This window comes from Antennarius striatus, chromosome 19 (assembly GCF_040054535.1).
Source record: "Antennarius striatus isolate MH-2024 chromosome 19, ASM4005453v1, whole genome shotgun sequence".
NCBI classification, from domain to species: Eukaryota; Metazoa; Chordata; class Actinopteri; order Lophiiformes; family Antennariidae; genus Antennarius; species Antennarius striatus.
Genome location: NC_090794.1, coordinates 10,513,160 through 10,535,394, shown reverse-complemented (window position 1 = coordinate 10,535,394; position 22,235 = coordinate 10,513,160). Strand labels below are relative to the sequence as shown.

At 38.9% G+C, this 22,235-nt stretch overlaps 1 protein-coding gene across 1 annotated transcript; it reads left to right on the top strand.

Annotated features, from left to right (window-relative positions):
• The first annotated feature begins 19,252 nt into the window (after positions 1-19,252).
• LOC137613444 (thyroxine 5-deiodinase-like) lies at positions 19,253-21,265 on the top strand. Its single transcript, XM_068342674.1, has one exon. The coding sequence runs from the start codon at positions 19,821-19,823 to the stop codon at positions 20,628-20,630; it is 810 nt and encodes a 269-aa protein (XP_068198775.1). The 5' UTR covers positions 19,253-19,820; the 3' UTR covers positions 20,631-21,265.
• The last annotated feature ends 970 nt before the right edge of the window (positions 21,266-22,235 follow it).

Here is a 22,235-nt window from a genome sequence, read left to right as displayed (position 1 = left end):
AGCGCTGCATATATCATGTATTTAATGAGAAGGCTCACCTCAGACAAACTTACATAATATCATTTTATGAAAGGCATTCATACATTTTTACACTGTGTTCCTCATTCTGTATGACATACATGATAAATGACTATGTGCGTGAGTCTGAATTAATAATGTATAATGGAGAACTCTTGTTAATTAAAGTCCAGGGGCTTGTAGACATTAACCATGTTCGCGGCAAGAATACTCAAGATTTTTATTTTTTATAATTGACAATACAAGGAGATGTGGCAATTCTTCTTTTTTTCTCTAGTCATCTGTTTTTTTGTCAAAGTGCATAGCTTAAAATGACTATGATGAAGTGGTGTTGTTTGGTGTTTCGATATTTTCAAACAGTTTTTCTCTTTTTGGGAATAAGAATTCCACAAGGGCTGTTTCAGTAAGAAAAGATTTAAAATGAAGTCATATAGTATCTGTTCCACAACATGCACATCAACGTATGCCGAGGTGATGACTTTTGATTGAAAGTTGTTTCCAAGAGTTCCTGTAGCCATGGCAACAACTCATAACTACTATTAATTAAGAGAAGCATTCCTTGGTGCACATCTAGTATTTGTCTATTCTTTCCAAGACTTTTTTTTTTTCATTTTAGGAATGATTGAAACCTAACTTTATATTTTTATCTGCCACAATTTTTAATTTCCATTTTTCTGATGGGCTAAACTGAAAGTGCTACACTTGGCTGTATGTGCTGCCACGCTGATTTCACAGACTTTTTTTTAAGTTCATAACATGAACATGAAATCCATTCCATAATTAGAATGCAGCTGAGACAACCTTCCACTAACAGTCAAGATCATTCTCACAATAAATTCTAGCAGACAATGTGGATAGTAACAGCCTCTAGGTAGCCTGAAGGTTAGCCAGGACACCATTTTTCAGTTAGCTTTCTGTTGGATTCTGTGGAAGATGTGACAGGTTGTCGTATTGAATAGACAATACAGGATGTAATTATGGTATTTTTGAAAACAGACTGTTCCCTACTCGAGTTGCCTATTGTTAGACTGGACTGTCAACTCATCAGACCCCACTCACATGTTATTATAAAGTATTTTGTTGCCTGTATTTTAATGATGATACTTGAAATCTAAGTTCCATGAAGGGGTAGATTTGTTCCTTCAGGCGGCCAAATGATAATCCTGACAACATGGCAGAAAGGAGCAGGCAGAAGTAGGCAGCAGGATTGTACAGGCTATTTCTGTTACCTGAAACAGGCTTATGGTTGCTGACTGTTTCATATTAAACTTGAAGGTACCTGTACTTCATTTCCTTTAATCCAATTTGTTTAAAATACTTGAAGAGGGATTTAAGATGGTAATCTTGAGGAGAAGTTGGTTAACAGTTGTGATATCTGTCCTGCATTTACAGTACTGTTGCTATAAGTATAGATCTCTGTGTACACATAATGTGTTTTCCCCCTGGATGGTCCTTCTGTGTCCTAAATGCATGGTTGTGTAATTTTGAGGCTCTCTGCTAAAACATGTTACACAATACCTTAGATTCCAACAAGCTGACTCCTTTTGAACAGTCCCTACCCATGACATCTCTTAGCTGTTCAGACAGATTGTCCTGAGACAAAAGAGATCCACGATGAGAAAAATACCTGGGCTAATGTCCAGCTGTAGCAAAATAGAATGGATTAAATAGGACTCACAAATGGATCAAATGGGACTCAAACTGGTAAAGCAGAAAATCTACCACAACATCCGAGTTCAAACTGTGGTCTAAGAGCATATGGAGTCTGATCTTTATTTCTGCTCTAACACTGTTAAAATTAACCAGGACCCACATTTTATTTTGATTGAATTTTAATTTTAACTGAATCTTAATTGCATATATTAGAGACTATGAATATAGATAGTGGATTTAAAAATGTAATTGTATTCATCACAATAATAAGCTGTGGTTAATCAGGAAAATTGCAATTGCAACACACTAGAATTTTTGCTTGAGGAATAAAAACAAGTGATTATGCATTTTGGATCTTTTTTTTCCTGTGCTTTGTAACATCCCAATTTAATTTCTATCATTTTGTTTTTGCCCATGATATCCATAAAGAATGGTGGAATTAATTGGCTTAATGCAAAAATAGAATGATGCATATGAGTATCTCGTGAACATGTATATTGTCAGCAGTGCAATCACACCAGTCAAATCGCAGTGGATTTTAGTTTCATTGGCAAGCTTCCCATGAGGCATAATTAATTGTTCTCATGTTGGGAAAAAAACATAATAATATATTGTGAAGTTGTTTGTGCCCCAATTTACTTTGGCTACAACACAGATTTTACAGTTCAATTAAATATGTAAACAGCATGTAGTTCATATCACAATAAAACAATAGTCCTTCCCTTTTATCATACAGTAAACAACCTTGTGAGATACAGGCTTTCCAATAAAGGCATGGGTGGAACGTTCACACAGATAAGATCTGTCATTAGAAGTTACAAGTAACTTGTTGTCTGACTCATGTTGTTTTTCCTGTGCCTGTCTATTCTTACGGCCTTCCTCTGAAGACATTCACGTCACCTGTCCCTTCCACGCGGCACCCTGCACTCTGCACACAGTTCCTCAGAGACATCCTGTCCTCGTGTGACCTGATCATTCTGTACAATCTCTACTTCCATGCCTCGTGCCACCTGCTGCTCCTCCTGAGTGTCAAAGTGAGAGCCTGCTGTCAAATGAAAAGACTGTGTTGCGGTAACTCCACCTCTTTTGCTCACATCTCCCAGCGCTGCGTTGCTAGGATTAGGCTGATGAGTGTAGTAGAAACAAACAGAGTTGTCCTCATTTTGTTGCACTTTTGGTTGTTCGTTTGACTAAAGGGAACATGAAACAAACATTAACTCCCTAGAACACTAATGAGTAATCCCTTTTTAACCATTTCCGTTATGAAGCAGCTGCTCAGCAATTATTTGATAATGCGTGCTATACTTTCTGTGAAAATGTAATTAACTAGTATTTCAGACCATCAGATTGCAGCTTTGAGGTTGCATTACATTAACTGGGTGATGTGTGGATGAAAATACTGAAGGCATGAGGTATTGTGCGTCCCTTATGATTTTTTTTGTATTGTAAACACTAATTATGCTGCATTAACCCAATGTAAAATGAGAAGAATGAGAACCAGAATGACCTTCCATTAACTCCATCTATCTGTCTACACTCGAAGATGGTTAAACCAAACCCTGGTTACATATGAATTGTATATTATAATTGCCAGCAAGTGTGAATGTTTTTTGTGTTAAAATCATGTTTATTTGATATTATATATTATTAATTTATTTTAAAAGAAATTGACCAAAATCATAAACACTTGAGTTAATGCTTAACGCGATCAAATTTATCATGTTTAATGCATCTAGAATCGAAGTGAGTGAATCTGTTATACTTGGTAACTGATTTAAAGACACTTACTGCCTTTTTTACATGTGACTTTCACAGGTATATTATGTATGTTAATTCATTTTTTTTTAAGAAACTGGTTCTCCAGCGAATCGAACAAAGAATCCGAGCCAACGAGGTCCTGCACCAGTCTATATTTAGAACAAAGAGAAGATACAAGGGATTCCCTTGACAGTGCCCTCTATTCAGTCTCCAAACAGCCTCAAATGTAACAGCGTGTACAGTTCATCTGGATGCTGTTCTTAACTCAGCATTCAGTACAGAATGGACATGCTCATGTTCTGGGTTTCAGTATTAAACTCAGCAACTGGAAATTTGACATTCTCACAGACTCCAATCAGTCTCTAGTGGTAGACACTGGAGTTCCCCAGGGCTGTGCACTTAAAACCAATCTTTTGAAGGCGTCATCATCACTGTCATCGTTCCAACAGTACAGACGCAGCAAAAACACACACACAAAAAACAGTGCTGGACAGTCTAATCTTGCTTTTCCTGCTGACTCTCAACATTCAAGTCAGAGCATTATTTGTTTTTATATACTGATGTTTCATGAAATATAGATCAGATAGGGAGGTTCTTGATATGAGACACTACGCACAGAGGTTACACAAAAGCACCAGAGCAGCTAAGCTGGAGCGATACTTTCAATCAATGGTTTGTGAAAAACACAATAACATGACCACAACAATGGATTATTTTACATTCCCTGGTGCATCGCCATTGATCATGTAAGTGTGGATGTTACAGAAAGCTAAGGTCAATCTCTAGGCAAGTACGAGCAGTTCTAATTAAACAGACAAGGTAAAGACCACAGATCAATGGGAGGAAATTGCCAGCATGTTTATATAACATCCGTTGATGGAACAAGACAATCTTGGTGACTTTCCTGTCTGTCAGAGAATCTCAAGTACAGTTTCCATGGTCTTGGTTGGCTGCCCAAAGCTAACCTGTTAATTAAGGAGTTTGATCATCGCTTCTCTGACTTCGGAGGACCGCGCTCAGGCTTTGTCTTGTTTGCCAGTCCTTTCACAGTTGACACAAGCCGTTCACCCCCACCTTCAGATGGAGTTAATAGAAATTCAAAATGACAGTGGGCTGAGAGTAAAGTTCCAGGATGCTCCAATCAAAGAATTTTATCGTGTACTCCCCTTTGATTTGCTGTCACCGATCCAACTTCATGCTCCCTGTATTCTGTCTGTGTTTGGAAGCACCTATGTGTGCAAGCAGATGTTTTCAATACTGAATTTTAACAAGACGAAGCACAGATTCCATCTCACTGATGGCAACCTCCACGCTGTTTTTCGCTACTGTGCAAAACTTAAAACCAGACATTGACACATTGATAAAAGTTTAATGAACAAGTTAGATAATAAATACTGTGATGGGGTGTAAAAGTCAGTATCAGTGAGGTGTGAGGGTGTATGGACGTGTCAGATAACTTGAGGTGCATGTTGTCAAACCAAATAGACAGCAACTCAAAAACAAAATGTAGCATGACTTTAGCCCCGTCCCTGGTGACTGGATGGGTGAGGTCAAATAGTCTGGGACCACTGGTCAGGTGATACCCGGCTACTTCACCTACCTTAGCTCCTCCCAGCCAAGACCTGCAGGACACAGAGCAAACACATAGGACCCTAGAATGACCAGGGCACTGGGGCCACCATGTTTGATTCTGAATTTATTTTATTCAGGAAGATGTAGTTTTAATCTTTTCAAATGTAACTTTTCAGGTCAAAATATTGGTAGTTCATTGAATAAGTATAAAATCAGTATGGCCCTCAACATAGTCTGTTTCTTGAATTTCAAATTTCAAGTGTGACACCCCTGCCATAGCATCTTTTCCAACTTTAATTCAATGCAAACTTTCATGGTGAGCTTGAAGAACCCTTGTTTTTGACAACACCCATGTCCAATAAACTGTTCGAGACTAGACGACGCTGGATCCTATAAATAAGCACAGGGGTGTCAATCCTGGTGGTTGTATTACTAATAAAACTTAACAATGTTCCAAGCCACACAAACCTCGAAGACCACATGCCACACTTAAAACATTAACACGGCATTACTGAGAGATTACTTTTTAACCTTTCGAGATGAGAAGTTTACCCTACGCCTGCAGTTACAAGCCAAGAACAAATCAGTATTTGCCATTTCTGTTGGATTAGTATGGGTGCATTTGTTTCACCACCAGGGTGCAATGCATCTGATATGTATTTGAGCATCTCTGTGGTTCTATCTGAAGTAGAAACATAATATTGGATGAAAAGATAAATATATCTTTCTTTTTAGTAGGCCATCAGGATTTTAAAACTGCCTATACTGTCACCCCAAGTTCAAGATCTTTTTCACAACTCTTCTATGTGTTAATTACTAACTGCTATGACTGAATTTCAAATCTTGTGGTTGTGGGTTGCACACATACATCACCAAAATGATACACTGCCATTCTGGCTTGTATATGTAAAAAGATATCAAAATGAGGTGGGACAACAATGAGCTCCATGACACTTCTGCAGTATTTATTCAGAAAAGTGAGTTACAATAATGATGAACGGGCTGTGGGAATGGTGATTGATTATTGTGCCTTAACATTAGCATTAAATGTGCATTAACCCAGCATGTTGTACAGATGATCTATGCAATATGAACAGAAATGTGGTCCAAAAGATTTAAAACAAAATCTATTTTCCAACACAAAACTAGGAAGGCTTCAGTCATACAGCCTTACTAAAAATAATACTGCAACATACAGTATGTACAAGTATATACTGTATATATACAAGTCTGTATGGATGTGCCACAGGATTTAAGACAACAAGTCTGTTGTGTTAACTTTAAAGAAAGTTATTAAAATCAGAAACTTCAATGGCTGCACCAACACTCTTGATCTCCTTCTCTTTGTTCTTACATTTGAAGAGAAATTAATTTAGTTACTTTTATACACACTGCAGTGGGGAGAGGAGAGGTGTATCTCCATAGTAACGTCATTATAAAAGCCCTTCGGCTCCATGGCGTGGTAGCTAAAGCTGTTCAGCATTCAGCTCTCCTCCTCTCATTTCATAAAGGCAATGATCTAAAGACACAGCAGCATGTCAGGGATACCCCATGAGAGACAGAAACACACGAAGATCATAAGATATGCATGCTACAGTTAAATAAAAGGCTCTGTTGATATCTAAAGGATGATAGCAATGTTTCACAAAATCGAATACGTACCTTAAGTGACCCTCTCTTGGAATGGAACACTATGTACCAATGTGGGGGCAGTATGTTCCTTGAAGCACAATGAGAGCACACTACCAAATAAATAATGCAAAAAACAATATGAAAAGAAATTTGTTGTCTCTGAGAAACAAGTTATTATCGGAGAAAGAAAAAAGACTTCATCAGCCTCATAATGATTATTTTTTGATTAAAACCAAGCCAATCTGAATCATCTCAAAAACTTTTTGTTGTGCACATACCTGGCTGGGGAATAAATACATTTTGCTTGGAAGATGAGATAGTTAGAAAGAAGATCCATGGCATCAGCAGCTTACAGCTCAGTAGCACCAAGGCTTGTTATCTGGAAAGCAGCTGCTTCTCTGGGCCACAAGTGAAGTAGCCCAGAGAAGTGAAGCAGGAAACCAGGAGCAGCTGCAGGATTTGTTGCTTTAGCTGTTAGCACAGCCCACAGCTATCACAGCTACTTTTGGCTAGCTGGATAACTAACGAATGTCTCTCACATCAGTGCTTGGGCTCATAAAATGAACAATTCTGTGAAAAATGACAGTGTTTTGTTTTGTTTTTTGATCAATCCCAAAATCTATTTTAAAAAAGAGAGAAAAATTCTGTGGCATTAGGAGAAGGTCAGTACTAATAATGGGACAATAATTCTTCTGTAAGAAATCATGCTTGATCAAATAAAAAAGAGGCTCCTGAGGTTTGCTGCAGCCACAACAGAACCAGCACTTCCTGCACACATTCTCTATAGATGATCTTTTCTGCACAAGCTTTAGAATTAGACAAAATTCTTCAATCCTTGAATGTGTACTGGAATTAGGTGTAATATTTCCAATCTTACTATTTGGAAACGAATATCACTGGGACAGAGGAACACAATGTCTTCATCAGTTTACAACACTTAAGACCAAATAATTAAGATTTTTTAATTTTACATACTGATTTAATCCCCGAAGGGAAATAAGTGGCACACTCTAGTTAGTTGAAACATGCATATACTATGTGTGTGTGTGTGTGTGTGTGTGTGTGTGTGTGTGTGTGTGTGTGTGTGTGTGTGTGTGTGTGTGTGTGTGTGTGTGTGTGTGTGTGTGTGTGTGTGTGTGTGTGTGTGTGTGTGTGTGTGTGTGTGTGTTTACAGACCGCAAATACACAAACGACCTGCTCTACTGCTCGCTCTACCACTGAGCCACTGCCACCCCGGCAGTGGCTCAGTGCCATAAAAAACATTCCAGTTTCTCCTCAAACAATGACAGCAATTTACTTCACTCTTCCTTTGTTTTCTTCACAAATCGTAAACCCAAACCCTCACAAAACAGAGGTACCTGCATTGTCTTACATCGAATGTAAATGTAATATACTGTATGTTAGAGACATTTCGTGTAAGATTTAGCAAACTGTGCTTAATGTCTACTGTCATCTGCCGGATTTGCGGACACTTACTAGTCAATGAACAAACAGCATTTTTGTTCCTGAGAAGTTCATGAAGACTGATTTTAAGATTTCTGTCCTTGCTGACGCAGATATTTAACCAATTAGGTTTAATATGTGGAAGTGTCCACCAGCTGTTCAGAACTGAAGAAGCCTCTTGGATGAGAGGTGAAATGTCTTCAAGCTTTTTTTACAAGCCAGTTTGAACACAGAGATCTGCTAATGACCTGAATGACTGAGAATATTCACAGACAAGTAAACTGTAGTTAGCAAGATAAGTCATTGTGTGAATGGTTATCACTCCCTTTGTCTTTTACATTGTGTGTAGTAGTAGTTTTAGTTGTTATTATTAAATATGAAATCATGAAGTGCATGATACATGTTGCAAATTCAACTATTTTATCGTTCTTTAAATGTAGAGTATTTTATTTACAAAACTGAGACCAGTAAATATAAAGCAGTTGGAAAGACATTGAAATGGCAAAATAAGTCATCGGTGTGTCTTCATGCATATTTGGTTGTAGAGAAGTGGTTGAAGAACAAAGATGCATGGCGAACTATTGCTGCTGGTGAACTAACTGCATGCTAGGTGGCCAGGACCATACTTGTAGTCATCGGAATATGCCCTCCCAGCTTCTTTCTGTTTTCACTGTTATTTCTCTCTGCTGACGCTGCTCTTTTTAACTGTATCTTATCTCATTCAATAAAGAGTTACTGATGAGAGGAAAACTAGCACAAATTTCCATGTCAAGGTTCAGTAACGCTGCACTCAAAATAAAAAAAGCGTATGCAGATGACCTTTGCTCCCTGAACAAATGAACTGATAGCATCGATTTCATTGACTGCTTCGTTACTAGGCCTTAAAGCAAGGACAACTTCATACTCTTTTTACCTCATCTGAGTAAGTAAGCTTGTAGATTTAATAGATTTGTAAAAACAAGATGACTGACACCAACCAGGTGAATAAAGCTGTCACATTTCTGGTTTTCAAAATATCAACTAAAAGATAAAGAAAAGCTTTGTTTCAGAAATTTCAATATCTATTCAGCATGCATGCTGTCCTCAGCCTTAACTAAATGTTTCTACAGAATATTTTGTCATGAAAACATTCCACTTTTTTCTTTATTTTTAATTTGTGATCTAATCTTATGACAAATATCTGGGGACAGTATTTTAAGCAAGTATTACTGACACGGCAGGAGATTTTGTTTATATATATATATATATATAAACATATATAAAAACGGTCTGGAAGCTGAAGTCCCACAGGATCTTAGCCTTGTCGTTCTCAACCACCTTCGGTGGTATGTCCCATTGGGATTTGGGTACTTCTAGTCCATACTTGGTACAGATGTTCCTGTACACTATCACAGCTACTTGGTTGTGCCTTTCCATGTATGCTGAGCTGGCGAGCATCTTACACCCTGCTACCACATGCTGGACTGACTCTGGGGCTTCTTTACATAGCCTGCACCCTGGGTCAGATCTACTGTGGTAGATATTGGCCTCTATTGCCCTTTCACTTAGGGCCTGTTCTTTTGCTGCCATGATCAGTGCCTCTGTGCTGTCTGTCAGTCCAGCTTTATTCAGCCATTGGTAGGTCTTCTTGATATCAGCCACTTCCTCTATCTGATATATATATATATATATATATATATATATATATATATATATATATATATATATATATACACACACACACACACACACACACACACACACACACACACACACACACACACACACACACACACACACACACACATATATATATATTCAATATCTATTCATTATATATATATATATATATATATATATATATATATATATATATATATATATACATACACACACACACACACACACACACACACACACACACACACACACACACACACACACACACACATATATATATATACAATATCTATTCATTATATATATATATATATAATGTGTGTGTGTGTGTGTATATATACATAAACATACATACATATACATACACACACACACACACACACACACACACACACTGTATGCATATAGCTGTACATTTAATGCTCTGCAGAAAATTTGAAGCAGCAAGGGGATTGTGGGATTCACTCAGAATTGAACTTGGGGTTTCTCCAGGTGTATGCAGTTTTAATAAGTGATTTGTTGCATGGTAAAAGATTAATGAATGAATGAATGTTCAAACCATGTGACTGATTTTCTGTTCTCTACATTACACTACCTCGAAAGATGTTTGCACACAGGTAGTAACAAGTTAGCATTAGAATTTTTACATTATCTTCCATAGTCGTCTTACAAGTTTCTTGTGGCGAATCTACTTTTTACTTCATATCTTTAACATTTAATAGGTTTCTTTTGAAAATGATAATAATAGTCATTTGTTATGATAACTGACACATCCATCTCATACTGCTGTGCTTTGGAACATTTGTGATAAGTACAGTATGTAAGTCAGAGATTCATAGTGGTCTAGTTCTGTTACTACTTAAACAACATCTATTCTTAATTTTTTCTCCTATTATAAAGAAATATTTTTTATAAAGGCAAAATCAGCATGAACTCAAGTAAGGAATCCAAAAGAAATAAATATTGTGTTTCAGAGCAATGATTAAGAACTGATTTTGATAACAGCTCTTACGATTTGATGAAAGAATGTTGTTACTCTATAATGTTTTCTAATAAAATATATAAAATATGATATATATATATATATATATATATATTTGTATTTATTTATTGTGTGTGTGTGTGTGTGTGTGTGTGTGTGTGTGTGTGTGTGTGTGTGTGTGTGTGTGTGTGTGTGTGTTTTCTTATGTAGGATGTGTGTAGAGGCAAACTTGTATTCTACCTGTAGTCCAATCTGTTTACTCATCCACATAAAGGAGCCTTCAGGTCATGCGAGGTGAAAAAACTCATGATGGAACAAGACAGCAGCTTCCAAAGTGTGTTCAGCTCCACTACTGTATAAAATCCTATCAGCTCTTAAAGTGCAAAGGTTTCTGGGAGCCCTTGAGGCACGTTGCTAATTGACAGTTTAGAGTTTTCACATGGTCATTTACAGTTATTGTATTGGCTTTACAATAATGATCACATTCAGGAGTAGCTGCTAAAAATTATACCAAAAAAAGTCTGATTATAAAACAATGTTAAGATTTGTTTTCTGTATTTAGTGCATCATATTTAAGCAGCAACGACACAAACTTAAAAGCATAGAGTGTCCGAGTGCTTGGACACAAGACGCAGTGTTGTCTTATGGTTAGGTCTTCCATTTAAATAACCGTGTGGTAAATTTAGAAGTATAGATCGCAATGCTACTGCTACATGTAGAGCTATTATGTCACAATGGGATTGTATAATTACTAATAACTAACAAACCTCATCATTTTACAGCATAAACTAATGTTATGTGGAAATTAAAAAGATATTGCACCATTCTAACTTTGTTAAAAGTAATCAATAGTTTCTAAAATTCCATGTCCGATATAAAACTACAGTGGGAATCTAAATCCTATGTTATCATATGTTTTCTATGAACTGTTAATACAAAAGTGAGCAAAGTATTTACATTTATTTCACAAGCAGCACAGAGATAAGGTTTCCTAATATGAATATCCTGGGTTTAGATAAGAGAGGCTCATATAGCTTACAAATCCCAGCAAATATGTAGATGTGTATGAGTTCTATTCTCAGCACTGTTTCCACTGTTGTCTCAGAGAAAAGTAAATAATCAAGAGTAACATGCCCTTTACAAGCAAAGCTCCCAGATAAGTGAATATGAAGTCAAGATTTGAAATTCTTTTGAACAAATATTTTAAAAAAATATTTACTTGCGTTTTTAAGTGAATAGTTGATCAGTGAATAGAAAATATTCCGCTTCTAATTATTTTCACCATATAGCAAACACTTGTGTTGATAATTGAGCTAAACAACATAGGTTGGGTTTCTCAAAGCTATGCTCAGAGACACAAAAAATGCAGTATTTTCCGCACTACAAGGCACACTGGACTATAAGGTGCACCCTCAATAATGTGTTTGTTTTATAATTTATTTCATATATATATAAGGTGCACCGAATTGTAAGGCGCACACAATAAAAAATAAAACAATTATTTATTTGATAAACTGCAGCGGCTGTAGTTGCGCAATCCGTCCACTACGCTGCTCAGGCAGTCATGATTGCATTCATGACTTCCTGACTACCTTTGAATGGCCCCTATTGTTATGTCAATAAGCCATTCTGAGCCTCATCAAGGAAAGCTGATCACTTGATCACTTTGCAATCTTAGAAAGAAGTCAACACGCATATTAAAAAACCTGACATTTAACACTAGAGCTCCCGGCCTTTTCTGAACTTTCAAGAGCTAAGGCCCCGTCCACACGATGATGGATTTTTTTAAAAACGGAACTTTTTAAAAACGCATTGAAAACGATTTGCGTCCACATGACAGCGTTTTCAAAATAATCTCCGTCCACACGTAAACGCACCAGTGCGTTTTCGAAAATGGCTATAAGCATGCCAAACCATGTGGTGGCAGTATTGAGTCAAATTTTATCCAATAAGAATCCTCCATGTTTTGTTGTCACAACACACAGGCCCATAAATATGACGTCACCGCGGTTTTCGTCGCAGGCAAGACATCAGCGTTTTTAAAAAGTCACGGATACACCGTCCACACGACAACGCAGACCCAGCTTTTTTAAATAAATCCACCTCGGCCAGCGTTTTTAAGAAGTCGCATTTTCGTTCCGGATATCTGCGTTGTCATGTGGCCGGAAGGCGTAAACGCAACAAAAAAGTTGCGTTTTTAAAACTGGTTAAATTCATTACGAGTGCAGTCAATGTGAACAGAGCGGATTATTTCCTGATCTGAAGTTCGAAGCAGATATTTAAGCTCCGACGTTCATCTTCGTTTATTAATTAAATATTGTTTCGATTGATCGGTAGTCCAGTCGGAGGTGAGATGCAGATATTTGCTGCTGTGTGTCATAAACAATGTTTTAACTAGTTTTTAATGTCAGGCTGCTAATTTACTGGAAAATATGACGCTGTTTTACTCCTAGAACTGACTTTAACGTCGGTGTCCCACCGCCGTGAATGCCATGCACGTCGCTGCAGACAGAATACACAAGCCTGAAGGCGCCCCTCCGCCGCCCGCCCAGAGCTATCAACTACATTTGTAAATCAATTGCAGCACATCAAACACCTTTGTCTAGCAGTGATTCTGCTCTTGAAATTTCAGAAAAGGCTGGAAGTCCAGCTTTGAGGGTCTTTCATTCACCTTTATGCCAGTTTCTCCGTGTGTTTCCACAGACTAATTGAATGGACCGTCACTAGATTCCAGATGACAGCACAATGTCATTTTTAAGACCAATTTAGTTTAAAGTGGGTTATTTCGACACCAAATAGTTAGGAAATACTGAGATCAGTCAGTCAGTCAAACGTTATTAATAGAATTGTTGAAAGTTCCTTATGTTTTGTTAGGTAATCACTGGTGCTCCTGCAGTCTGCTCTACCGTCTGAGAGCAGCTCAGTCAGAGCCGGGACTTCGGTGATGCCTCTTGACTACCGTTGTTAGAGGCATAGGCCCGAGTGCCTTGTGAGGGTCCTCCTCTGGTGGCGGAGTGCGGCATGACTGGCGGCCAGACTGCCGGCTTTTTTTCAGCGATCATGTTTTTAACCAATATTAATATGAATATTAATCCATATATAAGACGCACTATGGGTTTATGAGAAAATTTTAGGCTTTTAGGTGCGCCTAATAGTGCGGAAAATACGGTACATGAAAACATACAGTGCATGGGTTCAGTTGAGGATTGTGGATTTTGCGTATGTGAGAAATGTATGGATGTGTATTAGCTACTAGTTCTGTGTTTGCGGTGTCTTTACTACGAATTTTCAGGCCCCCCAGCATGCATTACATCTTTTCGGAACACGAGTGACTTCGTAGTTTGTTTTACAATTTTATTTGCTATTTCATCACTAAATTCATAAACATTCATTCATTTGCTTTTTCCAAACCAACCTCATCTGCTGTTGCAGGTTGCAGAGAGCTGGAGCCTATCCCAGCCGACTGGGGGTGTGAGGCAGGTTACACTCCAGACGTGACACCGGTGCACCACAGAGCCACATAGAGACAAGCACGCACGCACACACTCACACCTATGGGCAATTTGCAGCTGGGCAAGTCACCTGAAGTGCATGTTTTTGGAGGTGAGAGGAAGCTGGAGAACCCAGAGAGAATCCACACAGTCACATGAGAGTTTAAGCTTCAATTTTAACCAAAGAAAATTCACACTCTTGGATATAATAACTCCATATTCGTCAATTGCTGAAGCTGCTAAACCACACTACAGTCAACACCACGGTAAACAGTGAATCCCCATATTCACTCTCATTGATTGAAATAGGTAAGGTTAACTTGGACATGAATCTATCATGGGTGTGTCATGTTGTATTCAATACAGGCAATAACTCAAGACAATAACTCATTTACCAACAGCCTCTCATTCTCACAAGGATAGCCAGACCAACCTCAGCTGACACACTTTATGTGCTCGGCTTTGACGATTTATCTGGATGAGACTCATTTCTGAGCAGAGTGATGAACCACAGAGTTCAGTCAAAGCGCCGACTCTTTCAGTACAACACATTAGTTATCTTTTTCTGGGCAAATTACCAACTTATGTGATGCAGTGAAGAAAGAAAGCCACAGTCTCTGAAGATGGGCGGTGTGGCCTATCACTTCTGCTCTTGTGGACAAAAGACACTGGTGATCCAAGGTGATGTATCAGTGTGCATCGAAGACTCCATGCAGCCACAGCAGCCTAGATGGATTAGCTTGAGAGGGACTACATGATGGTTGCTTAGTAACTACAAACCTACTCAAATGCTTGAAGAATATAAGGGACCAGGTTGGATTTTGAATTTTGACAATGAACAGTCAGAAGTGCTTTGTCTTGCAACCTTAGCAAACCTTGAACTACATAAACATTAGGCACACACACAAAATACATGTCATAACTATCACCTGACTGTGTGTTTTTGTCTGTAGGTCCCACGTGAGACGTTTATTTAGTCTCACTCTGTACTGGATTTCTGCCACATTTGGTGCTTTGCTTCTGGCTCTGTAATGGCTGTTTTTCCAATTCCGGGCTGTCCTTGTATGACCCATGCTCCCATGCCAAGATCCAGGCTGCGTAGTAGGGTTTATTTAAGAAAAAAAACTTGACTTGGTGTTTCCATGGGCCGTACTTCTGGAGCTAAAGGCTGACTATATGTTGTAGTAACTGTTTGAGTGTGGTAGTCGACTACAAGGTTTAGAAGAAAGAGAAGAATCCACACAATAAGAAGTTATTATTTAAGCACATTTAAGAACTCTGCTTTGATTTAATGTGTCTATTGTGCAATAATGAGGTCAAAGTCAGTCAAATTTCAAACAAATAGTGTGGAATTATTTTTATTTATTTATTTAATTTTGTGTTTTTCTTGTACCTATCATCAATTAATGTTTCATTTGTTCTGCTGATTTTAGGTAATATTTTTTACATTAGTCAAACTTTGATGAAAGAAGTTTTAGACTTGTCAAATTTGAAAAAAAACAAAAAACAATCTCCGATAATTTGATAATTTGATAAATACCCTGGAGTGTTTTCAGCAAATGGAACTCTCTGATTTAAACTCCCTAATTTCCTCTGCTAAACCCACCACCTGTCTTCTAGACAAAATTCCAAGTACGCTCCTCAAAAAGGTTCTACCATTAATAAATATACCTGTACTATTCATAATTAATCAATCTTTAAAAATGGGTTATGTACCCCAGTCTTTCAAAGTGGCTATGATCAAGCCCCCCCCCCCCCCCCCTTTAAGAAACCAAACCTAGATGCTTGCATCCTCTTAAATTACAGGCCAATCTCTAACCTGCCATTCTTATCTAAGATCCTAGAGAACGTAGTGGCCAAACAGCTAAATGACTACCTGTTAGAGAGCAATTTGTGAGAGGATTTTCAGTCAGGTTTTAGAGCAAACTACAGTACGGAGACTGCACTGCTAAAAGTCACAAATTACCTTTTAACAGCGTCAGATAAAGGTCTTCTATCTGTTCATTAGACCTGAATGCAGCGTTCAATACTGTTGACCATAATATTCTTTTCAGGAGATTGGAAGAGGAAGTTGGGATTAAAAACTCAGCACTCAAGGATCCATTCTGGGACCAATTCTGTTTAATCTGTATATGTTACCATTGGGAAATATTATAAGGAAACATAATATTAATTTTCATTGTTATGCTGACGATACTCAATTATATTGATCAATTAAAACAAATGAATCTGATCAGCTAATTAAATTGGAAACCTGCCTCAGGGATATTAATCCTGGATGCTTCAGTATTTCTTAATGTTGAACTGTAACAAAACTGAAGTCATTATTATTGGGCCGAAGCATCTTGGAGATGATTTCTCGAACATGGCAATTCACTTAGATAGCATTGCTCTATCCTCCACCAATGAATTCAGGAAATTGGGAGTGATTTTTGATCAAGATCTGTCCTTTGATTCTCATATTAAGTCTGTATCCCGGACAGCCTTCTTTCACTTGCGAAATATTACTAAAGTTAGAGATTTCTTAACCTTTAAAGACGCAGAAAAAATCATTCATGCCTTTGTTACTTCTAGATTGGATTACTGCAATTTCTTATTATCGGGCTGTTCTAACTCCTCTGTTAGGACTCTACAGTTAGTTCAGAATGCAGCTGCCCGCTTACTGACTCGAACTGGGAGGAGAGAGCACATCTCTCCTGTCCTAGCATCACTACATTGGCTCCCGATTAATTATAGAATACAATTCAAACTCCTTATGATTACATACTATAAAGCTCTCCACTGTAAGGCTCCATCTTACATTGAAGATCTTATTGATCTTATTATATCTAATTAGAAGCTAAACTGTTACCCTATTATTTTCTGTTCTTGAAACTTCTAACCACACACACACACACACACACACACACACACACACACACACACACGCACGCACGCACACACATGCATCATCTCATAAACATGTTGAGTACATTATGTCCTTTCAGTCTTTTCTTCTTTTCATTCTATTGAAACATGAGACAGACATCCAGTGAAAGAACTATACAACGTACTGTACAACGTACCGTACAAAAGCTAATCAAGTCTGTCTTCCGATTGTTATATGCAAAGATTCCCCACACAGAAATTGGAACATCCTCTTGGGTCAGGTTTATACTGAAATGGAATAAATGGGATTTGCATTTCAGAGTGAGAATGAGGAAGGTCATGGGGTAAAACCACATTTGATTATTTAAAACCACATGTTATTATTTAGCTGGGTTTGGAAGCCTTAGGATGCCCATTTGTACATTATCATCTGAATGACATCCAGTTAATTAGATAATGACTACACCTTCTTTTATCAGACTTTTATCACCACTATGAGAACACCTTTTTGAATTATACAATTTGAGATGCATTTCAGACATAACAGGAAGTATTTTATGCAAACTCAAACACAAGGCTCTTATTTTCAGACGTCAGACTTGTCTTCCTTCTGTTTTGTTGCGGGACAGCAGTCAAAGTACTTAATTCTTCCCCACCAAATATCAAAAATGTTTCATTTAGGAAAATTAGATCATTATACTGAAATATATTATAATGCAGGATTGAAATCATATGTAATTCATACAAATTTGACCATAATCACACTGTGGTAAAAGGACAAAGTGATGACATTTTAAGAGTTTATTAGGACTGGTCTAGTTATGCTAAATAATGATAATAGTAATAATAATAACATTTTTTTATGATTATAATTGTTATCACAAGTTTCACATTAATATTAATACACAAAATTTATAAAGCACTTTCACTTGAAGTGCTGTATATCACATTAAAAGCAGTATACAATAAATCAAGTGACAGATGTCAGTGAAGGGGCAGATAAAGTCTCATACACAGCAGGAAGCAGATGAGTCTTTAGCTTTGCTCTAAATAATCAACTAAACATGCCTGTCTTGTGTCAATACATAACTTGTTCCACAGGGTTGGTGCATGAAATGAAATAACACACTCACCAACAGCCTTTTTTGCAGTCCTTGGGGACAGTTAGTCATGTACATTTTGACTATTTCTATTATTTTACAATTGGTTCTCTGTTAAACAAAACAGCTCTCCAGTCTCATTGCTGATCACGTCTCCAACATCACTGCTGCTTAGCTCTCCAGATACCAACCTAGCCCCTCATGCCCCCCCTGTGGCCCAGCCTCACAGCCTGTCCAGAGACAGTAATCCACAGCACTCCATGGTTTTAGCCCGTCTGTGAGCCAGAAACCCAATTCTTTGGTTTCGTCCATTTGGTGGCCAGGTGGCTGCGCTCTGCCTCCACTCCCCCGTCCAGTGGGTGGCAGTCTGACCGACAGCTCTTATTCCTGTTGGCCAGATAGGGGCAAACCTGTCTCATTGTCTAGTCAGGTGTGGATCTGCCAAATGCTTCTACTCTGTGGTTCTTAAATGTTACAGAGGATGACTAAGTTGTTGAGTGATTTAAAATCAGTATTAATTTTCTTTTTCTGGTCCTTTCTGACTTTTGTATCATGGTATTGTGGTGTTCCCATTGCTCAGCAATACAGTACTTTAAATTCAGTGATGGCCAAAGCTACAAAGAAGGTTTTATCATTGCTATTGATCTTTGAAATACAAATGCAGTAAGTTATTAATTTACTCTACTATTTTCTCAAGATATGTCTGACTGAGGTTTTTTGAAGAGGCAACATGGTGGAAAAGATAAAAGAATCCTGGGAACAGATGGCAAAAATAAAGAAATGATAGAACTATTTCACAGATCAGATTTAAAAACTTTATTCAATTTAGCTTTGAAACGTTAACTAGCCTGTGAATGAGATTCTGTTCAAATGCCTTCATTGCTTTAACTTAATTTGATATTTTCAAAGGTTTGTTTTGATAAACAGCCCAAAAATACTCAGAAATGACTTCATTTATTTCCAAGAGTTGAGAAAACTTGAACCATGATGTAATTAATATTTTTAATTTTAAAACTGTTGGTGGGAGGTTTACACCGCCTCCATTCCTCCCGATGTGTCGGGGAGGTGGGGGGGGGGGGTGGGGGCAAGCGTTCAGCGAATGACTCATCCGGCATTCACAGTCTGTGTGAGTGCAGCGCCCCCTGGTGGCTGCAGGGGGCTCCGGCGCTCATTCCGGGGAGATCACAGTCCGCAGGCGGAATAAAGTCGAATGTTTTCTTTTCCTTACTTTCGGAACCAACCGGGCGTTCAGCTACGTCCAATTAAAACGATCCCCACGTGTCTCTCCGTGGCGTGAAACGCATCCGTCAGCTGTCGTGTTTTCACTGCACGTGTGGACAGAGATACGGTCTAACCGGCTGACTCGGCACCTCATTCTCGCTGGATGTTTGCAGACTAGGGTGGAGGAGAGGTTATCCCCACCATGTGAGTGGGCGGCGCGGGTACAAGAGGCGTGGTGTTTATCTTTTTTTTTTTTTTTTTTTTCCCCTATTATTCAAATGCCGCTGAACCTATATAAAGCGACTCTGCGTGCGTCAGTTTAGTTTCTCCAATGGGTAAAGGTTTCTGATTACTAGTTGTCTCTCTCGCCGGCCCAGTCGCATCATATTTGACAGAGGTGGGTGGTGGTGGTGGTGGAAAGAGATGATGCACAATTCTGGCGGTGTCCAAATGGCGAGGGCGCTGAAACACGCAGCCCTGTGCCTGATGCTGCTGCCCCGTTTCCTCATGACCGCCGTCATGTTGTGGCTCTTGGATTTCTTGTGCATACGGAAAAAAGTGCTGCTGAAAATGGGAGAGCAGCAGGACGGGCCGGACGACCCGCCGGTGTGTGTTTCAGACTCTAACAAGATGTTCACCTTGGAGTCCCTCAGGGCCGTATGGTACGGCCAGAAATTAGACTTCCTCAAATCCGCTCATCTCGGGTGCGCTGCGCCCAACACCGAGGTGATGTTGGTGCAGGAGCGGAAACAGGTCCGGATCCTAGACTGTATGAAAGGGAAGAGACCGCTCATCCTCAACTTTGGCAGCTGCTCCTGACCGCCATTCATGACGCGTCTGGCGGCGTTTCAGCGCGTCGTGACCCAGTACGCAGACATTGCGGACTTTTTAGTTGTATATATTGAGGAGGCGCATCCGTCAGACGGCTGGATGAGCTCGGACGCTCCGTATCAGATACCCAAGCACCGCTGCTTGGAAGACAGACTCAGAGCCGCTCAGCTGATGCTCGCAGAGATGCAGGGGGGGAACGTGGTGGTGGATAATATGGACAACTCATCTAACGCCGCGTACGGAGCGTACTTTGAGAGACTTTACATCGTGAGGGATGAGAGAGTGGTGTATCAGGGGGGCAGAGGACCGGAGGGATACCGGATATCTGAGCTCAGAAACTGGCTGGAGCAATACAGGAACGATCTGGTGCATTCCCCCCAAACGGCGGTGCTCCATGTGTAGTTGAAATACGCCGAACTGCCTGACGCTTTGCCCATTCTGCTTAAATGTCCAACTCACAGTACAAAAATATTCAGATGCTGCTATCGGATTTCCACAAATGGAACATGATGTTGTTGTTTTTCTTGTGTTCAGGACTGACCAATAGCCTAAAGTCATTTTCAAGCCCAGTTTTAGGCTGTAGGCTGTTATGTTGTGCTCGTGATCTTAATTATTGCTGATAGCGATTGTTTTGGGGTGTTTATTTTTTATTTTTATTTTTGTCTTTTTTTGTATGTTTGTTTGTTTCTGTTTTGTATGGAAGTCTTGAATCTCTTGAAAATGGATTCAATCAGTGATCATTTTATTTTTCCACAACAACAGTGTGTGTGTGTGTGTGTGTGTGTGTGTGCGTGTGTGTGTGTGTGTGTGTGTGTGCGTGTGTGTGTGTGTGCGTGTGTGTGTACGCGCGCGTTCCGGCTGATACCTCACCCCGGTGTTTTTGTGAAGTTCGGTTTTTAAAAGGCACAGCCAGAAAACCGATACTGATGTTTATGACACCGGGAGCGGGTCCATATCAGCAGGTTGCCTTCCTGGATGATCAATTGCCAAACAATGTAATAATATTGAAACGATGTAACTGAACAAAATGTTTTTAAATAAACGTCAGATCACACACTGATTAATTGTTGAATGTGGAACAAAAACGATGAGATTCACTCTTCAATCGGATTTCCTGGTGTCTCCTGGATGACTTGTATACATACACATGTAATGTATGTGTGTGTGTCTGTGTGTGTGGTGTCCCTGTAGCATAGTAATCTAAGGAATTAAGGATTTGTGGAATATTTACTTTTCAATAACCTACATTAAGTCTCATATAGATGTAAAAGGAGATTGGGGAAATATGTCTGTACCTCACAGAACCCAAGTAAGATTTATTTATAGCACCATGTAAATGAATCATTAGACTGAGCAAGCAAAGGTTAGAAAAGTTAACAATTTCATAAAAAAGCTGTCAAAGTTTTATAGGAAATGAGTAATTTCCTATGAAACGTGGTTTAATTGCAGTTCTGTCCCTACAATTTAAATGCTTCATCAGTGGTAGATGATGTGATGCTGTGAGTCACTGCGTGACCGATCTGATTCAGGATCTGATTTTAAGCTATACATCAGAGTCTGGAGAAAATCACACCCACAAACAATAGATAACATGCTGGTCAGGAACATCTTGTTTCGATATCTTTGCTGGGGGGCACAGCATTCTGCACAGAGATCAGTCCAAAAAGAAAGAGTAGAGCTGATGAGGTTGTGGGGAAGTATGTTACCCATCTACGTCTTCCTCATGTTCTTGTTATTTGTGGAATGCTGTTCCTTCTCCTCCTCTAATGGTATGTGTGTACACACAAAATTGACACACAGACATGCTGCCCCATTATCAGGATTGGAGCCATATATCACATGTGCCCATACACGTGAGAAATGGGGTGTTAAGGGGGCAGCAGCACCTTCTACTTATAATGCGATGACAGGTTATACAGTAATTAAAACATGTATTTTCATAAACTGGACCAAAGTGAGGTCACAGGAACCAAGTAAAGCTTGCAAAACCTTATATATTACCAATCA